Source organism: Lynx canadensis, chromosome C1 (assembly GCF_007474595.2).
Source record: "Lynx canadensis isolate LIC74 chromosome C1, mLynCan4.pri.v2, whole genome shotgun sequence".
NCBI lineage: Eukaryota > Metazoa > Chordata > Mammalia > Carnivora > Felidae > Lynx > Lynx canadensis.
The window spans coordinates 48,431,037-48,451,378 of NC_044310.1; the positions used below are offsets into that span (position 1 = coordinate 48,431,037).

The following is a 20,342-nucleotide window of genomic DNA, read 5'->3' on the forward strand; positions in this document are numbered from 1 at the left end:
ATGAAAAATGGTATCATAAAATTGGGTTCATCTTCTGGACTCTCTAGTTGTTTTCTATTGATCAGATTGTCTTTATGCCTGTATGATGTGATCTTGATTACTTTAGCTCTAAAGTAAGTTTAAAATCAGGTAGTGTAAGTATTCCAACTTTGTTCTTTCTTTTCAAAATTGTTTTGGCTATTTCAAGTCTTTTTGCATTTTCACATCTGTCAGTCAATTTCCATTTAAAAAAACCTTTTGTGATTATGATTTAGGTTCTGTAAAATTAATATCTTAGCTATATTGAGAATTACCGTCTATGAACATGGTATCTTCATTTATTTAAGTCTTTAGTTTCTCCCAGCAATATTGTGTTGTTTCTCGCAGAGAAGTTTTGTGTTTTGTTAACTTTATTCCCATGTAGATGCTATTACCAATACAATTAAAATTATTCTGAAAAGTGGCTGCTAATAGGTACAATTCATTTTTATATATTGAAACTCAAGCTTTTATTTTGAAACTTTTATGTCTTCTGAAACTTTTATGTCTTCACTTATTGATTCTAGAAAATGGTTTATGTAGAAAATTCTAAGGCATCCATAGTCATCTAATCTATTAATAGAGCTTTACATCTTCCTTTTATTATTTCTGCCCTGTATTTATTTTTCTTGCATTGAACAAGAGAAGACATCTTACTTTATTCCAGGTCTTAGGGGGGAAATGTTCAATTAAGTACCATCAAGTATAATACTTGCTGTAAAGTTTTTTAATGTGTTTTTTTTTCTGTTTGAAGGAATTCCCCCTTTATTTCTGGCTTGCTAAGAGTTTTTATTACTAATTGTTTTTGTCAAATGATTTTTCTACATCTTGAAACGACAGTGTGGTTTTCTTTTTCATTCTTTCATTATGATTGTTTTATTTTTTGATTGTTGAACAATCTTATATTTCAGGGTTAGACCACTTTGGTCATACTTATTATTCTGCATATATATTAACTAGATTCAGTTTGCTTATAGATTGAGAGAATTTTTTTTTTTTGGTTGTCTTCATAATAGATACTGGTCTATAACTTTTTTCTCTTGTAATGCCTTTTTTTAGGTTGTCAGAGTTCTGCTAGTCTCATAGAATAATTGGGAAGAATTCTCTCCTGTTTTCTGAAAGAGTTTATGTGTGAATGATATTAAACAATCTGGGCCTATGGTTTTCTTTGTGAAAGAGCTTTTAATGACAATATAATTTCATCAGTGCTCATAGGGCTTCTTAGATTTTCTGTTTCATCTATGTCAGTTTGATAAGTTGTGCTTTTCAAGGTATATGCTTATATTGTCTAAGACGTTGAATCTGTTGGCATAAAGTTGTTCATAATATTCTTTCATTGTCCTTTTAATGACTGTAGGAGCTATACTGATGCTTGCTTTTTCATTCCTGGTATTGGTAATTTGTATTTTTTCTCATTTTTCTTGATTACTCTTACTAGGGTTTCATCAATGTTGTTAATCTATTCACTTTATTAGCTTTCCGTATTATTAGTTGTACATCTCTGTTCTTTCTTTCTTTCCTTTTATTTACTTTGGATTTAATTTGCTCTTCTTTTCCTAGCCTCTTAAGGTTGAAATTTGGATTGATTTTAAGACTTTCTTCATTTCTAATATATAAGCCTTTAAAATTGTAAATTCTCCTCCAAGCACTGGTTTAGCCACGTTCCCCAAATTTAACTGGTTGTCTTTCTGTTGTTATTCTGTCTGAATTATTTTCCAATTTCCTTCGTGATTTCTTCCTTGACTTGTGGGTTGTTTAGAAACATGGTGTTTAATTTCCAAGTATTTAAGGCTTTTCTAGACTTCTTATTGTGACTGATTTCTAATTTAAGTCTCTTATGGTTAGAGAACATATTGCATGGGATTGCAGTCTTTTGATATGTATTAATACTTACTGCTCATCATGTTTCATTGTGATTAGTGTTACATGTGCACTTGCAAAAAATGTGTGTTCTGTCATTTTTGACTGACATGTTCTATACATGTCAACTGAATCATGTTGGTTAATAATGTTCAGATCTCTTCTGTATTTTTATGTTTAGTTTTTTTTGTTTGTTTGTTTAGTTCTGTCATTCATTAGAGACTGGTATTAAACAATGATTGTGGATTTGTGGATTTCTACCCTTGATTCTATCAGTTTTTGTTTCATGTATTTTAAAACTATTTTTAGGTATATATATACGTTGATGATATGGCTTTCTAGTAATTGACCCTTTTATAATTATGAAACATTTCTTTGTAATACTTTTTTTGTCTTAAAATTTATTTTGTTTGATGTTAACATAACCACCCCAATTTCCTTTGCTTACTGTTTTCATGGTGTTTTTAAATACTTTTACTTTTAATCTGTGTCTTTATGTTTAAAATATCCCTTGTATAATTAATGTATATTTGAGCCTTTTTCGTTTAGTCTGATAGTCTCTGCCTTTTCATTTGGTGTGTTTAATCTATTGGCCTTTTATGTAATTTTTGTTATGGTTGTATTTAGGTCTGTCAATTTGCTGTTTTTCATTTGTCATATCTATTCCTTTCCTTTATCTTCCTTTCCTGCATCCTTTTGGAATCAAATATTTTTTTAATATTTGATATTAAACACTGTATTGCCTTTTTCCTTTTTTTTTAAAGTTTATTTATTTTGACAGAGCGAGAGAGAGGAAAAAAAAAAAAAAAAAAAAAAACGAACGAGTTGGGGAGGAGCAGAATCCCAAGCAGGCTCCTTACCGTCAGTGCAGAACCTGACATGGGGCTCAAACTCATGAACTGTGAGATCATGACCTAAGCTGAGTTCAAGAGTCAGACGCTTAACTGACTGAGCCACCAGACTTCCCCATCTTCTTACTTTTTGTTTTTACCATAGAGTTTGAAGTATTTATCCATAACTTATCATAGTCTACTTAGAGTTAATATTTTACCATTTCACACGTGATGTATATTTTTGAGTAATTATATATCTATACATTTTCTCTTCACCTTTTGAGATTAAAACCCCTTTTAGAACTAGTGATAACCAAGCACCATATTTCAGAAGTGAAAATGAAAATTCAGAACATTAGTTTATTCTCAGCCAGTTTTAAACCCGGGAGCCAGAAGTGTCTTATTCTTTTAGTCTTTCTTTTAAGTGTAGAATTTTAAAGAACATTTTAAAAGTATGTCTTGCTAAGCTCATGTCTCAGAAAACAAATAATGGAAATTACATTATAAATACTTATTTTGTTTATGCAAGGCTTGAAGCTGCAAAAGATGATTATCGTGTTCACTGTGAAGAACTTGAAAAGCAACTAATTGAATTTCAACATAGGAATGATGAACTGACTAGTCTTGCTGAAGAAACAAGAGCCCTGAAAGATGAAATAGATGTCCTTAGGTATGCCATGTCTGAATATAATTATGTCGCTTCTAAGTTATTAGTCATTTCAGTATTCCATATTTTAATCAGTGATTCGTAGGGTTATTTCTACATATCAAGTACTGATCAGTTTTTTCCAGGCTCCTAGTCTTTACTTAATTTATGCTTGTTGATAGTAATTGCAGTTTAAGGATAATATTCAATCTTTGTTAGCACAATTTCATATTAGAATTTGTAAACCCAAAATGATACCTTTTTCTTTTTTTGAGAGAGATAGAGAGTGAGCACACGCACAGCCAGGGAGGGGCAGAGAGAGAGAGAGAGAGAAAGAATGAATCTCAAGCATATCTGACAGCACAGAGCCCGTTTGGGGGAGGGGGGGGTGATATCTTTTTCTTAAGATTGTGTAAACTGAATTACTTTTAGATACGTTTAGCTTCATCTCCTTGTACTCATTAGTTTATTTTGTGAACCTTTTACATGAGGGAAAGTATTCTCACAATCCATATTTTGGCATTTGATATAAAATAGATATAGGTAAGTATCTTAACATTTATTTCAGGGTTATCCCAAGGTTCTCTTACTGTCTTTGACAATATAAAATTTATATTTAGCTTTTCCTATGAATTGTTAGTCAAGCAAACAGACTATCCATATGCTCTTTATATTTTCTGTTAAATTTTCTTTTTTAAAAAAATTTTTTAAATATTTTATTTACTTTCGAGAGTCAGAGAGAGAGACAGAGCATCAGCAGGGGAGGGGCAGAGAGAGAGAGGGAAACAGAATCCGAAGCAGGTTCCAGACTCTGAGCTGTCATCACAGAGCCCGACATGGGGCTTGAATCCAGGAACTGCAAGATCATGACCTGAGCTGAAGTCAGACCCTCAACCTACTGGGCCTTTTCTGTTAAATTTTCTTTTTATTAAATTTTTTTTTTTTTCAAAGTTTATTTATTTTTGGGACAGAGAGAGACAGAGCATGAACGGGGGAGGGGCAGAGAGAGAGGGAGACACAGAATCGGAAACAGGCTCCAGGCTCTGAGCCATCAGCCCAGAGCCCGACGCGGGGCTCGAACTCACGGACCGCGAGATCGTGACCTGGCTGAAGTCAGACGCTTAACCGACTGCGCCACCCAGGCGCCCCCTTTTCTGTTAAATTTTCTTAATTAGCCATTTTGTTGCCCAGTTTTTATGTCCATTTGAAACAAAATCTTCCTACCATTCATTTGAACTTGCATGTGATGGAAAGTGATTGGGTTTATGTATTTATTTTTGCTCTAGTTGGCCAGGTAAGCACAACTCTAAAGGGATGTGCTTTGTCAAACAAATTATAAGTCAACTACCTAAGTATATCAAATACTTAGAATAAAACTGCACTAAATGTTAAACACAAAGCACAATTGGCCTGTAAGCTTCAGAGAAGCTTGGAATTGTTCAGTTACATTTACAAAACCATTCTTTTTTAGACATTGTGCTGTATGAAACGGTTTGATAATTTAATGTGTCAAATTTAAGGCATTTTTGTTTTGATACCTTTATAACAAAAAGGTTCCACACTGGACTTGAGTCTTTTTCTAAAGTTCTCATACAGTTTGATTCTTTTGCTGTCTGTCCGATTTTCTTTTCTGTTGTTTCAGCCAATTGATAGTTAATCTAGCTGACTAATTTTAGAGCCAGAATAGAAATGTTATGTGCATTTACTAGCTTTTACCCAGTAACATGTAGCTTTATTATAGGGCTACCTCTGATAAAGCTAATAAACTAGAATCAACGGTCGAGATGTATCGTCAGAAATTACAAGATCTGAATGACCTTCGCAAGCAGGTGAAAACTTTACAAGAAACAAACATGATGTATATGCATAACACAGTCAGCTTAGAAGAAGAATTAAAGAAGGCAAATGCAGCACGTACACAATTAGAAACGTACAAGAGGCAGGTAAGAAAATATGTCAATTTTTTTTAATCATTGTAGCTGAAAGAGCTCAACTTTCTTATTCTTTCTGATACTTTAAGAATGATAGAGAGGTGAAGAACATTGCCTATAACCAGCTGTGAGCTTATTATGATGACAGATTTCTCCTACCTGTAATTTTAATTCCAGGATTGATAGTTGAGTTTGAGTTATCTAGGTCTTTCCCCTTTTTATTCTCTTCTGAGCTTGTATATATTGGGAGGCATTTTACTGCTTATTATTAGCATTTCTGGTAACTAATAATAATTGCCTAGAGAATGGAGCTATAGCCGGTAATATTCTGTTTAGCTGTTTATCAAGCAACCTAGAGAAACAGTAGAGTACAAGAATGATTTTTTTATTAAATTATTATTTGAGTATTTTAAAATTTATGTTAACTCTTATCCACATGCTATTTTCACAAGTATTGAGGATTACTAGATTATATTCTTCGTCTAAGTTTTATTTCCAATCAGTTTCTCATTTATTGACCTCTGAAAAACTATTAATATTATATACCCTTGTTTTTGACAAAAGGTTCAAGATCTTCACAATAAACTTTCCTCTGAATCCAAAAGGGCAGATACACTAGCATTTGAAATGAAGCGGCTTGAAGAAAAACATGAAGCTTTACTTAAGGAAAAAGAGGTAAACATAAATACAGTTGATAAGTTATACGCCTATCTTCTTTTAGTTTTTAATATTATCCTTGCTATTCTAAGATTGGAAGTCACATCAGTCAGTTCTTCTGTCTTTCTCCAAATTAGAGTGTTGGTGTAAAAGGAAGTAGAAAGAATTCACCCTACAGTTTCGTTACTTTCCTTCCCAAGGGAAGATGGAGTCACAGAGGCAAGGCCCCTATGTCTCAGTGCGTGCGTTCCCATTCTAGACCGTTGGCTCCTTGAGAGCAGGCACCATAGATGGGATTTTTTTGATGGCTTTATTGAGATACAATGTATATGCCATCAATTTTGCCTACTTAAAGTGTACCATGCAGCAGTTTTTAGTACATTTGTAGTTGTGCAGCCATCCCCACAGTCAGATTTTAGAACACTCTCCTCACCCCATCAGTGTGCCGATTAGCAGCTGCTCTCTGTTCAGGTTCCCTCCCGCCCAGCTTCAGCAACCACTACTCTACTGTCTTTCTCTATAGATTTGCCCAGTCTGTCCAGAATATGTCATTATACACTTTGTGGGTTTTGTGACTGGATTCATTCATTTAGCTTAATGCTTTCAAAGTTTATCCATTTCGTAGTATGAATCAGTACTTTGTTCTCATGCTGAATAATACCCTATTGTGTGGACATACCACATTTTATTTATCCTTTCATCATTTTATGGACATTTGGGCTATTTCTGCTTTTTGCCTATTAAACAGTTAACATGGCTATGAACGTTTATTTACAGTTTTTATGTTGACATGTGTTTCATCTCTTGAGTATATACCTATGAACGGTACTGCTGGATCATATGATAACTACGTTTAACCTTTTAAGGAAATACCAGACTGTATTCTAAAGTAGATGAACCATTTTTCATTCTCAGCAATTTGTGAAGGTTTCCGATTTCTCCACATCCCTGCCAACACTTACCAGCCTTTTAATTTTAGCTGTCTTAGTGACTATGAAGTGGTATGCCATTGTGGTTTTGATTTGTGTTCCCATAATGACTGATGAATTTGAGCATCTTTTCATGTACTTGTTGGCCATTTGTGTATCTTCCTTGAAGAAATTATCTCTTCAAATCACTTATTCACATACTATTTAAATTATTTGCCTTTTTATTATTGAGTTGTAAGAATTCTTTATATATTCTGGACATAAACTCCTTCTCAGATATATGATTTGCAAATATGTTCTTTTATTCTGTGAGTTGTCTTCTTACTTTTTTGATGGTATGGTTTGCAGCAGAATAGTTTTTCATTGATGAAATCAGAGTTAACCATTTTATTCTTTTGTGTATTTTTTGGTACTATTTCTATGAAATCATTGAATAATGTGAGGTTATAAAGATTTATGTTTTTTTGTTTTCTTTTAGTTTTATAGTTTTAGCTCTTATATTTATTCTGTGACAAATTTTGAATTTTTGTATATGGTATAAGATAGGAGTCTCAACTTCAGTCTTTTCTGAGTGGTATTCAGTTGTCCCAGCACTATTGTTCTTTCCCTATTGGATTGTCTTGATACCCTTGTTAAAAATCAATTGACCATGAGACTGTAGTGATAGATACATTATACGTTTGTCAGAACCCATAAAAGTAAAAAAGAAACAGTTAACTCTAATGTTAAAAATCAATAATGGCTCATCAATTCTTTTTTTTTTTTTTTTATGTTGATTCATTTTAGAGAGAGAGAGAGACAGAGCGTGAGCAGGGGAGGGGCAGAGAGAGAGGGAGACAGAGAACTCGAAGCAGGCTCCAGGCTCCACACTATCAGCACAGAGACCGACATGAACTTGAACTCATGAGCCATGAGATCATGACCTCAACCGAAGTTGGATGCTTAACTGACTGAGCCACCCAGGAGCTCCCTCATCAATTCTTAAAATAACCACAAACTTTACCTCGCTCACTATTCAGAACACCTTTGCAAGGATCTAAGTATCAGCATTTCCATTTTGATGGTGTGGATCCTAAAGCCAAAGAACTAAATAACTCACCCTGCATAATTTAACTAGGAAATAGGGAACCTGGAATTCAAGCCACGATCTATTTGCCTCCAGAGTCCATACTTTTTACTAATTACTCCACAGTTGCATATTTGTACTCTGTTGCATAATTACATCAGTTTGGTTCAAAGGTATATTATCTTTGAAATCACAAGATTTGTGTTGTATAAAGATTATTTACGTGATTTAGCACTAAAACTAAAATATTGTCATTTTTATTTTTTTATTTTATTTATTTATTTATTTATTTATTTATTTAAACATTTATTTATTTTTGAGACAGAGAGAGAGAAAGCATGAACAGGGGAGGGTCAGAGAAAGAGGGAGACACAGAATCTGAAACAGGCTCCAGGTTCTGAGCTGTCAGCACAGAGCCTGATGCGGGGCTCGAACCCACAGACCGTGAGATCATGACCTGAGCCGAAGTCGGACGCTTAACCAACTGAGCCACCCAGGCGCCCCAAATATTGTCATTTTTAAATAACTAAGCAACAATTAGGAAATTAGTTTGCTAAGATAAATTGTTATAACCATAAAGTACATTTCTTGTGGAAACAATTAATTGTTCTGCTCATGTAAACAATTCTTTTTTAGAGACTAATAGAACAGCGTGATACTCTGAAAGAAACGAATGAAGAGCTTCGATGTTCACAAGTACAACAAGATCATCTAAACCAAACAGGTGAATTTTGTTGGATTTTTGAAAGTTTTTTTTAATGATAGAAATGCTGAAATGTTGATCTTTCATTGTTGTTGTTTAGATGCGTCTGCTACAAAAAGTTTTGAGAATCTTGCTGCTGAGATTATGCCTGTGGAATACAGGTAAATGTGTTTTTATTAATTGATAATATTAGAAATGTGATTTCTTTAAAAAAATGATTAGCCTTTAAAATGTTCCATTTTATTTTTTTTTTTTATTTTTTTTATTTTTGGGACAGAGAGAGACAGAGCATGAATTGGGGAGGGGCAGAGAGAGAGGGAGACACAGAATCGGAAACAGGCTCCAGGCTCTGAGCCATCAGCCCAGAGCCCGACGCGGGGCTCGAACTCCCGGACCGCGAGATCGTGACCTGGCTGAAGTCGGACGCTTAACCGACTGCGCCACCCAGGCGCCCCTAAAATGTTCCATTTTATGAGTCATAGAGCTCAAAATACTTTGTCTCACCTGCTTGAGCTTCTTAGATTGTTATTGCTACTTTAGCAGTTTTAGGTGTTATCAGAAGTAAAATTTCACAGACTTGCTGAATGAGATATTCTGGTTTTTATGATATGACTTTTACTGTGTTGAACTTCTTTCCTTACCCATAAGCTCTACGGAAAACCCTTTTTATACATGGCCTTTAAATCCACATGGGTGAAGCCAATAGGAAAGGGGCTGTCAAATATAGCAGGAGGATTAAGCAGAAGTTAAATAAAATATAAATTTTAGAGATTCTTCTTCACCAGCTTTTATTTTCATATTTTACTGCTATGTTTACTTGTAGGCATTTGACTAATCTGGTAGTTTTTATGGTTTTCTTTTTTGTGGTAAGAGTTTTATTTACTACTTCAAATTCTACCTTTTAAGCAGATTTATTGAGATACAACTCACCCATTTACAGTTGTACAGCTCAGTGGTTTTTAGTGTAGTCCTAGAGTTGTGCAGCCATCTAATTTGAGAACATTTCATTCCCCCAGAAGGATACCCTGTCCCTATTAGCAGTCATTCCTCATCCCTGCTTCTCCTCCAGCTCCAGCCCCAGGCAACCAAGAGTTGACTCTTTGTCCATTTGCTTGTTACAGAATTTCATATACATACAGTCATACAATATGCAGCCTTTTGTGACTGACTTGTTTCACTTAGCGTATAGTTTGCAAATTTGTTGACTTTCATTTTGTTCAACTTTTGTTGTTAAGACAGAGCTCTTTACCTGTTGGACTGGAAAGCAACTTGTTAGTTAGTATCCAGTGATATTAATATCACTTTAAAATAGCCATATGAGCCTATAGTTTAAAGTCATGATGCTGTCATTCAGAAGAACACAAACTGAGATTAATTGAAATTAGTTGCTTCTGAGAAATTGCATTTAGGGAGGCAGGTAGGAGAACATTACTTTTTTCTTTAATATCATTCCTATCATTTGCATTTTAGAAAATATGTGTATGTAAACTTTTAATAAAGATTTTTTTTGAAAACAAAAATAATCTAGAGACAGTGATAGGCCTGTCATCATGAAAGTATATTTAAAAATATTAAGCAAACTAGGGGCACCTGGTGGGCCCAGTTGGTTAAGCATCCAACTTTGGCTCAGGTCATGATCTCCCAGTTCACGAGTTCGAGCGCTAAGTTGGGCTCTGTGCTGACAGCTCAGAGCCTGGAGCCTGCTTTGGATTTGTGTCTCCCTCTCTCTCTGCCCCTCCCTTGCTCTCTCTCTCTCTCTGTCTCTCTGTCTCTCTCAAAAATAAATAAACATTAAAAAAATAAAAATATTAAACAAACTGATTTCTTTTTTTTACGTTTATTTATTTATTTTGAGAGAGAGAGCGAGTGAAGGTGCTCTGTCAGTGTGAAACCTGATATGGGGCTCGAACTCACAAACTGTGAGATCATGACCTGAGCCGAAATCAAGAGTCAGAGACTTCAACTGACTGAGCCACTCAGGCACCCCATAAGCAAACTGATTTCTTAAACCTATTGCTTTTAATTTATGTTTTCTGAGGATATACTATATATTACTTTTAGTAAATAGTTTCTATATTACCTTTAGTAAATAGTTTCTTTTTTTTTAATTTTTTTTTATTTTTTTTTATTTTTAAATTTTTTTTTTCAACGTTTTTATTTATTTTTGGGACAGAGAGAGACAGAGCATGAACGGGGGAGGGGCAGAGAGAGAGGGAGACACAGAATCGGAAACAGGCTCCAGGCTCTGAGCCATCAGCCCAGAGCCTGACGCGGGGCTTGAACTCCCGGACCGCGAGATCGTGACCTGGCTGAAGTCGGACGCTTAACCGACTGCGCCACCCAGGCGCCCCAGTAAATAGTTTCTAAGTTACCAGTGAAAGAACTCCTGTTTCTCTTTGGGATTTGCATAATAAATATTTAATATGATATAACACTTGTGCTTTTAAAAATTCACAACTTGTTTTTCAGGACAGTCTTACAATATATGTAGGCTTTTTCTTAAAAACTTTCAGAAACATTGCTAACAGTTTTAAATGACAGCTATTGAATGAACAGGAATTTTCTTTCCTAAAAAGCTAAGGATGTAAAAAAAAGCAAAACGTATTATTTAGAAAAATTTAAAAATAAATTTTCTTTTCAACATCAGGGAAGTATTTATTCGACTGCAACATGAAAATAAGATGCTTCGCTTGCAACAGGAAGGTACTGAGAATGAACGTATTGAGGAACTCCAGGAACAGCTAGAACAGAAGCACCGCAAGATGAATGAACTGGAAACCGAGCAAAGGTGACCCACTCTTTTGTAATTGTCACAGTGATTCCATTAGGTAGCCACCAAATCTTGACTCACAGAAGAGGGAGATAACATCGTAATTGAAATAGTTAGGAGTTTAGTCTCTCACTCCCATTGCTTCTCGCACACTTTAGTAACCAGGTTTCTCATTCTTGAATTTCATTTATATGTCTTCATAATTCTCAGAAAATTTAACAAATGAGTAAATGACAATCCGGGTTTCGATTGCAGTCAGTGCTTGGATGGAACATAGACTGTGGAGTCAAATTTGAGTGCCACCTCTATTTAAACCTATTAACAGTTTTGTTCTGGGCAAGTTACTTAAATTCACACTTAATGTCCTCAGCTATAACTGGAGGTGATACCTATTTGCAGGTTGTTATGAAGATTCACAGATAACGTATTTAAAGCAAATGACGTACTTATCTGATACTGAGGAGGGGCTTAAAAATTATAATATTAAAAATATATAACATTGATAAAGTGTTCACTGTATGCCAGCCACTTCCCTGATGTTGAAAAGCAAAATTTATTTTTAAATTTTTCTAAATATACATTTTACATTTTTTCTACATTCTTAACTTTTTAGGAAAGAAAATTCCTGTTCATTCAACAGCTGTCATTTAAAACTGTTAGCAATGTTTCTGAAGTTTTTAAGAAAAAACTATTTATTGTAAGACTGTCTCGAAAAACAAGTATTAAATTGTTAAAAGCACAAGTGTTATATTGTATTATATATTTATTATGCAAATCCCAGAGAGAAATAGGAGTTCTTTTACTGGTAACTTAGAAACTATTTACTAAAGGTAATATATAGTATTACCTTCTAAGCACTTGTTTGGTATTAACTCAGAAAACCTCAGAGTAACTCTGTGAAATAGGGACTGTAATTATCTCTTTTATGGATAAGGAAGCTGAGGTTCAAGGAGGTTAAGTAACTTATCCAAAGTCATAAGCTAGCTAGTAAGTTCTCGATTGCACATTTGAACTTTCTGTCATTCTGACTCCTGAGTCTGGACTCTTAAACACTATGCTAACTTGCCTCTTATATATGGCATATTTTTCAGTAAAAGTATTTGGTTTTATTTGACCAACCTTTATTGGATCTTAGAGACCAGGAATTTTAGATACACTTGAACCTGGTTTCTCAAACTTGTATATATAGTATTACATCAACTGTGGTTGAAAAAAGAATAACATTTTAGCTTTGTGAAGGGACCATCAAATATTACTATCCTCTGCAATTCAATATCAGCACTGGCGATACAAAGTTTCAGCTTTTAGAAAGTTAAAACAGGAAGATAGACATATGAATAGATAATTACATTATCTGATAACTCGAACAATGGGGCATTATAATGGGCAGGTGTGTTGGGTCATATATACATGAAAAGAGAGAGATTCTCTTTCTTGCTGGAAACCTCATTAGAGGCAATTCTCAAGCAGGGTTTTAAAGAATGAGGTTTTGCCAAGTTAAAAATCTGCATTAGTTGCTAGTGTTAGTCTCTTTAATTTAAACAAAAAATTATGAAGAGATGGTTGGAAAACGGTGACCTTTGTCAGTACACTATGAAATCTGAAACAAAAAGAAACCTAGTTCCCATTCATTAAAAATACACCTGTAAGGGGGCACCTGGGTGGCTCAGTCGGTTGACCATCTGACATCAGCTCAGGTCATGATCTCATGGTTCCTGTGTTCAAGCCCTGCATCGGGCTCTGTGCTGATGGCTCAGAGCCTGGAGCCTGCTTTGGATTCTTTGTCTCCCTCTCTCTCTTTGCTGTTCCTTTGATAGTTCTCTCTCTTTCTCTCTGTCGCTCAAAAATAAATATTAAAAAAATTTTTTAAAAATACAACTGTAGGAAAACTGAGCTAGTTTTCTAATTTCTTTTACCAGTGAGTACTGTGCAGAAATGATGTGCTTTTGCAACTGGCACTTAAGTATCTTGAATTTTTACATGTGGGTGTATATACTTCCTGGATAAATGTCTTCTTTTTAAAAAATATTTCTTTGCAAGTAGCCTACTATACTATATATTAAACCTAGCCACAGATAATTGTTCAGCCTTCATTATTACTATTAAATGCACCAGTTACACAAATGCACCTTTATAGATCCTTAACTACTTTGACTTTCCATACAAATAAATGTATATGATCCGTCTTACAATAGGCTGAGCAAAGAGCGCATCCGAGAATTGCAGCAGCAGATTGAGGACCTCCAGAAATCTTTACAGGAACAAGGCTCCAAGTCTGAAGGAGAAAGTGTAAGTAACTTGAAAGCTGTAATAATTCTGCTGAATGTGGACTCTCTGCGAGAGGTCCTAACGCCCAAATTCGTCTTGTGTTTGAAAGTGCCATGCCACCCTTATCAAAGAGGATACCCTTGAATACCGTATATATCTGCATAACGGATGCTATGATTTTGCCACCTTGGAGCCTATAAATTAATCATATGTATTGAAGGTGATTTCTATCTGTCCTACTTCAACAGCTACACCTAACTTCACGGTTGCTGGTGTGCTGCCGGTGAGGTCTTCATGGCTCTGCTGGGACACCAACAGGGTGGGCCTCAGAAAAGTCCTGGTTGAGAGTGCTCAGTGGTCAGAATTGAGGAAAACTTCTAACAGGAAAAGGGAGAGGGAGAAAATAATCTCTACCAAAGAGCCTTATAGGAGTGGATCATACTAACCTCCAAAGGACAGAAACCGTAATGCAGTTTTGAAAGCATCACCTCGTATTTCTTCCCTTCTTCCATGCCGACTCGTGGCCTTGCTGCTTCGAATCTGTTTTTGATGGCAAACATTGTGAGGGCAGAGAGAAGAGGACTCAGCAGAACTCAACAGCCCCAACCCGAATGCACCTAACAGTGTGTCTGTAGTTTGAGCTCTGTATGCAGGGGGAAGGAAGTAACGACAGAGGGAGGAAGGCATTTAATGGAAACAACAACGAAAAGACAGGGCTCTGTGTGTATTAGGTACTGGTTAGATGGAAGCTGAGGTGGTTAGATCTGTGTTGACGGGGGGAGAAAGCTATGAAGAGTAAGTAAAGAGGTGAAAAGGAAGACTGAAAGGGTTGTGTTTCCTCTCTGTCTGTTATATGCTTTATATGATTTTTTCTTTTTTCCCCGGGGGCTTGGAAAATAGAAATCGTCTCATGCATGGCGGCATCTCATATGTGCATATATACGGTATTGTAACCTCTCTAATATGAATATTTTTTTAAGCCACAATAGAGAATACTTTTAAAATGGGATCTCTTTGAGGGAGTACATTTTGGATTGCAGTGTTTTTAAATATGTTCTATTTATCTTTTAAAAATAAATTATTAGTGTCTAAGTCATGTTTCAGATTATGTATTTTAAACCCTTCAACTTTTCAGTAGATGATACAGAGCTAGTGTTGCAATTTAAACTCCTGCTTTTTAAAGAGGAAGTTTTATGTTTTGAATTTTATTTTTTAACAAAATCCTCTTCATTTTGATGTTAATATTAAAGTGCCTGCATTTATAATGATAAAGCTTTATTATAAAGATAATTATTTAAGTCTATTCTTCACTAAGGGCCTAACATCTTAAATTATGTATTTTAAAAAAGGATTTTTAAATGTTTGATACTCCTCAATATATCACATTCAGCTTGCATTTGGTATTTTTCTTCAAGTTCAAATTTTATTTTCATGGTATTCAGAAATATGAAGCACTTTTCTTTCTACTCTTGTCATCCTTATGTCATTTCCTAACCTCCTTTCCTTTCCCTTTGAAGTAAAAAACACCTGTAATTTTATGTCTTTACAAGTATGTTATTAGAAATACAAATTTTTAAAAAATTTATAATTTTAAATAATACACTTCAAAAGGAGGTAAAGAGATTTTGATGTCTGGAAAATTTATCTTGTCACAATAGTTATCTTACAGCAACTTTTTTTAATTTTTATAGTCCAGCAAACTAAAGCAGAAGTTGGAAGCTCATATGTAAGTAAACTGATATTTCATTTCAAATATGAGAGGGGAAGGGTTTTAAAAACTTCTAAAGTTAGTATCCTTTTCTGACTTTGTTTGTAAGAGAAACCCCCTGATGCCAATTGAATGTTCACCACTGCCATCAAGAAGTGAAAAGAAAAACGCGCTAAAATGTTCAGCCTGCCTGTCAATGATCCCAAATCCTACATTTTTCCATCACTAATGTCATTTGAAGAGTTTACAAAGTAGACAGCTGTCACATGTGGAGATGTGGGATGTTTAACCAATAAAATATTTCCTCCGACTTTCTTAGGAAGCAAGGATGAGAGGGAAAAATTAACATTTTTAGCACCTGTCATGTGTCAGGCAGTTTACCCTCTCACAACAAGCCTATAATATGTGTCAGGTATTATGCCCATTTTACAGGTGAGGAGATTCAGGATCAGAAAGTGATTTGGCCACAGTCCACAAATGTCCTGTGGCAGAAATCAGTTTTCATTCTCAGGTCTGTTTGCTTCCAAAACTCCATGCTCTTTCCACTACTTAGGGAAAAACTAACTGAGGTCCAGGAAGAATTACAGAAGAAACAAGAACTCATTGAAGATCTTCAGCCAGATGTAAACCAGAATGGTAGGTATTTGTAAAAACCTGGATCAGACTACGACTAAGGACTTGCCTTTTTTAGTTGAAAGATGCAAGAACTGTGTATAAATTTTCAGACACTCCATAAATGCGTACATTGCAAATAAGAACCATGATAATGTTTTAGTGATTTCAGTGATTAACAAGTGATCTGATTTTAAAGCGAAAAAGTCTAATAAAATGAACTGATTGATATATAGGAGTATCAAACATGGTAACATATAATAGAATTAATACTGTGGAAATGTAAATAAAATAATTTATAATAAAATTAAATTGAGCCTTAAACAGTATGTAGAAGGACTGCTTTATTTTCTTATGATGATTGTGCTTACATGCTGAAGTGTATTTGCTCATTGAAACACTTGATAGAAGGGAGAAAAGCTGGATAAAGCAGATTATAGATATTTTTAAGAAAAAATAATATGAAATGATTGAGGATATGTTAGCTGTAGTTCAAAGGTTTTAGATACGAATTCACTACAAAGAAGAAATAAACATTTCTCTTTTAAGTTCTCTTATCAGTCCTTTCGAAAAAAATCAGATAAGTATAATTTTTGTGTGAGGAGGGAATATTTTAAATTGGTCATGTTTCATTTCATTTTCAATAATAGTGCAAAAGATCAATGAACTTGAAGCTGCTCTTCAGAAGAAAGATGAAGATATGAAAGCAATGGAGGAAAGATACAAAATGTACTTGGAGAAAGCAAGGAATGTGAGTGGCTTACCTTTCAGAGATCAAGTCTTCTGACTCAGGTTCTCATAAGGCCCATTCCACCCATGAGGTCATCTCTCTTAAATATGCATCATGTCCCTTTTCTGACTCTACCCTGCCTTGCGGGTCAGTCCTCACAGTCTCTCCCTCTCACTCATCAGCATCATGTAAAACAAACACAGGGCTGTTCTTGGACAGTTTAAACGGGGACTGCAGTGACCTCATTAGAGAAGACGACTATTAGAAAGTATGGAATCATGGGGTGCCTGGGTGGCTCAGTAGGTTCGGCGTCCGACTCCGGCTCAGATCATGATCTCACAGTTCGCGAGTTTGAGCCCCGCATCGGGCTCTGTGCTGACAGCCCAGAGCCTGGAGCCTGCTTCGGATTCTGTGTCTCCCTCTCTCTCTGTCCCTCCTCCACTCACTCTCTGTCTCTCACAAATGAATAAATGTTAAAGAAAGAATTTTAAGGGGCGCCTGGGTGGCTCAGTCCAACTTCGGCTCAGGTCATGATCTCATGGTTCGTGAGTTCAAGTCCCACATTGGGCTCTGTGCTGAGGGCTCAGAGCCCGGAGCCTGTTTCAGATTCTGTGTCTTCCTCTTCTTCTGCCCCTCCCCCGCTCTCACTCTGTCTCTCTGTCTCTCAAAAATAAATAAACATTAAAAAAAAAATTTAAGAAAGTATGGAATCTTTAGCTCTTAAATTTTTTTTTTAACTTTTATTTATTTTTGAGAGACAGAGCATGAATGTGGGAGGGGCAGAAAGAGAGGGAGACACAGAATCTGAAGCAGGCTCCAGGCTCCGAGCTGTCACCAGAGCCCGATGTGGGGCTTGAACCCATGAACTATGAGATCATGACCTGAGCGGAAGTTGGATGTTTAACTGACTGAGCCACCCAGGTGCCCCTGGAATCTTTAGTTCTTAAAATGAATGTTTGCCTTTGTGAAAATTTTGCTCTTCAAACTTGGTTAAAATTGTTTTACGATTTAATTTAGATTAGATAGTTAAACACTCTTCTAATGTTTACCAGACTGGTCTTTTTCCCTATTTCCAACTTAAATATCTGTAAGAACATTCTCATAAAATCGTTTATTTCCATGAATACCATGTATTTTCTTAAAATATTCTCTTTTAGAGAATATCAATATACTCTTTTCTATTTGTTGAATAAACAAGAGGATTATATGATGAAGGTTTAAAATACTGCTAATGTATCTATTCTTTTTATGTTTGAATTTTGTATTTATTAAGTTGTCCATATTACCTGCAACAACAGATACACCTCAAGATCTCAAGGCTTCACATGAAGTCCATTTTTCAATGGGGGAGGGGCTCTGCTCCGTGCAGTGTCCCCGAGCCCCCAGCTGACAGAGTCTTTGCCTTCTTGAACACAATGTTCCCAGCTGTGCTTGACTTAGTCCAGCTGGTAGACGAGGGCAGCCAGCCTAGACCATACCGGAGATAGTAACGGGGTGGGCCTGGGAGTCACATGAACAACTTTCACCCTCACTGCAGTGGGCAGAATATAGGCACACAGCTGCACTCAACTTCTAGGGAGTCTTGGTAAATATCCAGACAGTCTCTGCCACAGTCTAGTGTCTCTCAACTATATAAGTGCTTTTAGTAGAAAATATAAAACATAGAAAGATTCCCTTTCTTCTTAACTGTGCATTTTTTTCAGTGTATACTACGTCCATGATTGCAGACATAGACACACACAATTTGTATGATCATAGCACATACAATTTATATTTTGAAAGTTTAAAATAATTCCCTCATGTTATATAAACATACTTTAATATTTATTAAGCAACTATTATACTTAGCACAGGGAACAGAGAGGTAAACAAGACAGACGCTTCTGGAGCGGAGGGTGCAAAGTAAAAGAATGGCTATAAATATTCAGTTGAATGCAGTATATAGTAATTTAGTCATCATCCTGTTGTGGAAATAGTTTGTTTCCATTTCTTTTTCCTTCTTGCTTCTAGAAATAAGACTATAGGCAACTTATTTATATAGAAAGCTTGCCCCTTATTTTGGCTTATTTTGTTAGTCTTGTTCCTAAGCTAATGGGTCAAATGGAAGTTTTAGGTCAAAGGATAAGAACATTTTAATAATGTGCTTGATACATATATCTAAATGATATTCTAAAAGGATCAAAGTTAAGTAGACAAAACAGTGACCATGAATACCATATTCTTGTCATCATCAAGTACTATCATTTAAAAAAAAAAATTGCTGGAGCGCCTGGGTGGCTCAGTTGGTTGACTTTGGCTCAGGTCATGATCTTGCAGTTCGTGAATTCAAGCCCCGCGTTGGGCTCTGTGCTGACAGCTCATAGCCTGGAGCCTGCTTCAGATTCTCTCTCTCTCTCTCTCTCTCTCTCTCTCTCTCTGCACCCCTCCCCCACTCTCTCTCTCTCAAATAATAAACATTTAAAAAATAAAAATAAAAAGCAATTGCTTGTATGATAAACATGATTTCATTTCTTACCTTTACATTATTTGGAGGGAGAGGTTAATTATAGTAACATAATGTCCATGATAGAAAATTCAGAAAATATAGAAAAGTCACAATCATACATTTTATTACTTAGAGGTACAAAATTATGATGTGTTCTCTGTAATTAAATTATGATTTAAACTCTGCTTTTACAATGTGAACTCCTCGAAGGCAGGCACCAAGCCTCCTGTATCCCACGGGCCATAGTCAGTGCCTGCCATATTCAGCACTCAGCAAATTGTTTTGAATGAACCACAGTCATTTTTAGGCATATTACCTTTCAGTCTTTTTCCTTTACCTCAGTGAATATAGGTGAAATCTTTAAATCAGTTTAAATCTTTTTGAATAGATTTGTAATTACATCATACAGCTGACCTTATTATTGGAAATTTGTTTTTGTCTTCTAATTTACACCTGATATTTTCAAGTTAATTTCCTGTTATACTGCTGGCTCCATAGTTTAGTTGAGTCTATGAACAGCATTCTGAGCAAAATCTCTTTTTACCTAACTTTTAGTGACTTCCATAAATGTGATTGAGCCACTCGAGGGATTGCAGACAAAGTCATCAGTTTCTTTTTTTCTAAATTTTTTTTTAACGTTTTTTATTTATTTTTGGGACAGAGAGAGACAGAGCATGAACGGGGGAGGGGCAGAGAGAGAGGGAGACACAGAATCGGAAACAGGCTCCAGGCTCTGAGCCATCAGCCCAGAGCCCGACGCGGGGCTCGAACTCACAGACCGCGAGATCGTGACCTGGCTGAAGTCGGACGCTTAACCGACCGCGCCACCCAGGCGCCCCCAAAGTCATCAGTTTCTAATAAATTGATCTTACATATTGAGTTACATTTCACTAGATAATGGTAGTAAAAAATGTTGTTGCTAAGAATTTTTTTGTTACTTTGTACAATGAGTTCCTATATAATTAGCACATTCTTTTAATTTTTTAAAAAAATGTATCTGATAAATATGGAAAGTGTTGTTTCAAGACCTCAGTGCTCAAAGTTTAATAAGACTAGATTACTATCCCTGAGTACTGAGGCTTGGAGAAAGGAAATTTTATTTTGAGATAGGGATCTTCCCATTTTG

The 20,342-nt window shown here is 35.5% G+C and overlaps 1 protein-coding gene across 1 annotated transcript in view; it reads left to right on the forward strand.

Annotated features, from left to right (window-relative positions):
- HOOK1 (hook microtubule tethering protein 1) overlaps nucleotides 1-20,342 on the forward strand; it is a 72,870-nt gene that overhangs the window by 44,591 nt on the left and 7,937 nt on the right. The window contains exons 10-19 of the mRNA XM_030325270.2: nucleotides 3,241-3,381; nucleotides 5,099-5,300; nucleotides 5,853-5,963; nucleotides 8,577-8,664; nucleotides 8,744-8,804; nucleotides 11,291-11,431; nucleotides 13,609-13,702; nucleotides 15,373-15,407; nucleotides 15,943-16,025; nucleotides 16,652-16,752. Of these exons, the coding sequence (XP_030181130.1) occupies nucleotides 3,241-3,381; nucleotides 5,099-5,300; nucleotides 5,853-5,963; nucleotides 8,577-8,664; nucleotides 8,744-8,804; nucleotides 11,291-11,431; nucleotides 13,609-13,702; nucleotides 15,373-15,407; nucleotides 15,943-16,025; nucleotides 16,652-16,752 (1,057 nt within the window). The remainder of the gene's footprint in view (nucleotides 1-3,240; nucleotides 3,382-5,098; nucleotides 5,301-5,852; nucleotides 5,964-8,576; nucleotides 8,665-8,743; nucleotides 8,805-11,290; nucleotides 11,432-13,608; nucleotides 13,703-15,372; nucleotides 15,408-15,942; nucleotides 16,026-16,651; nucleotides 16,753-20,342) is intronic.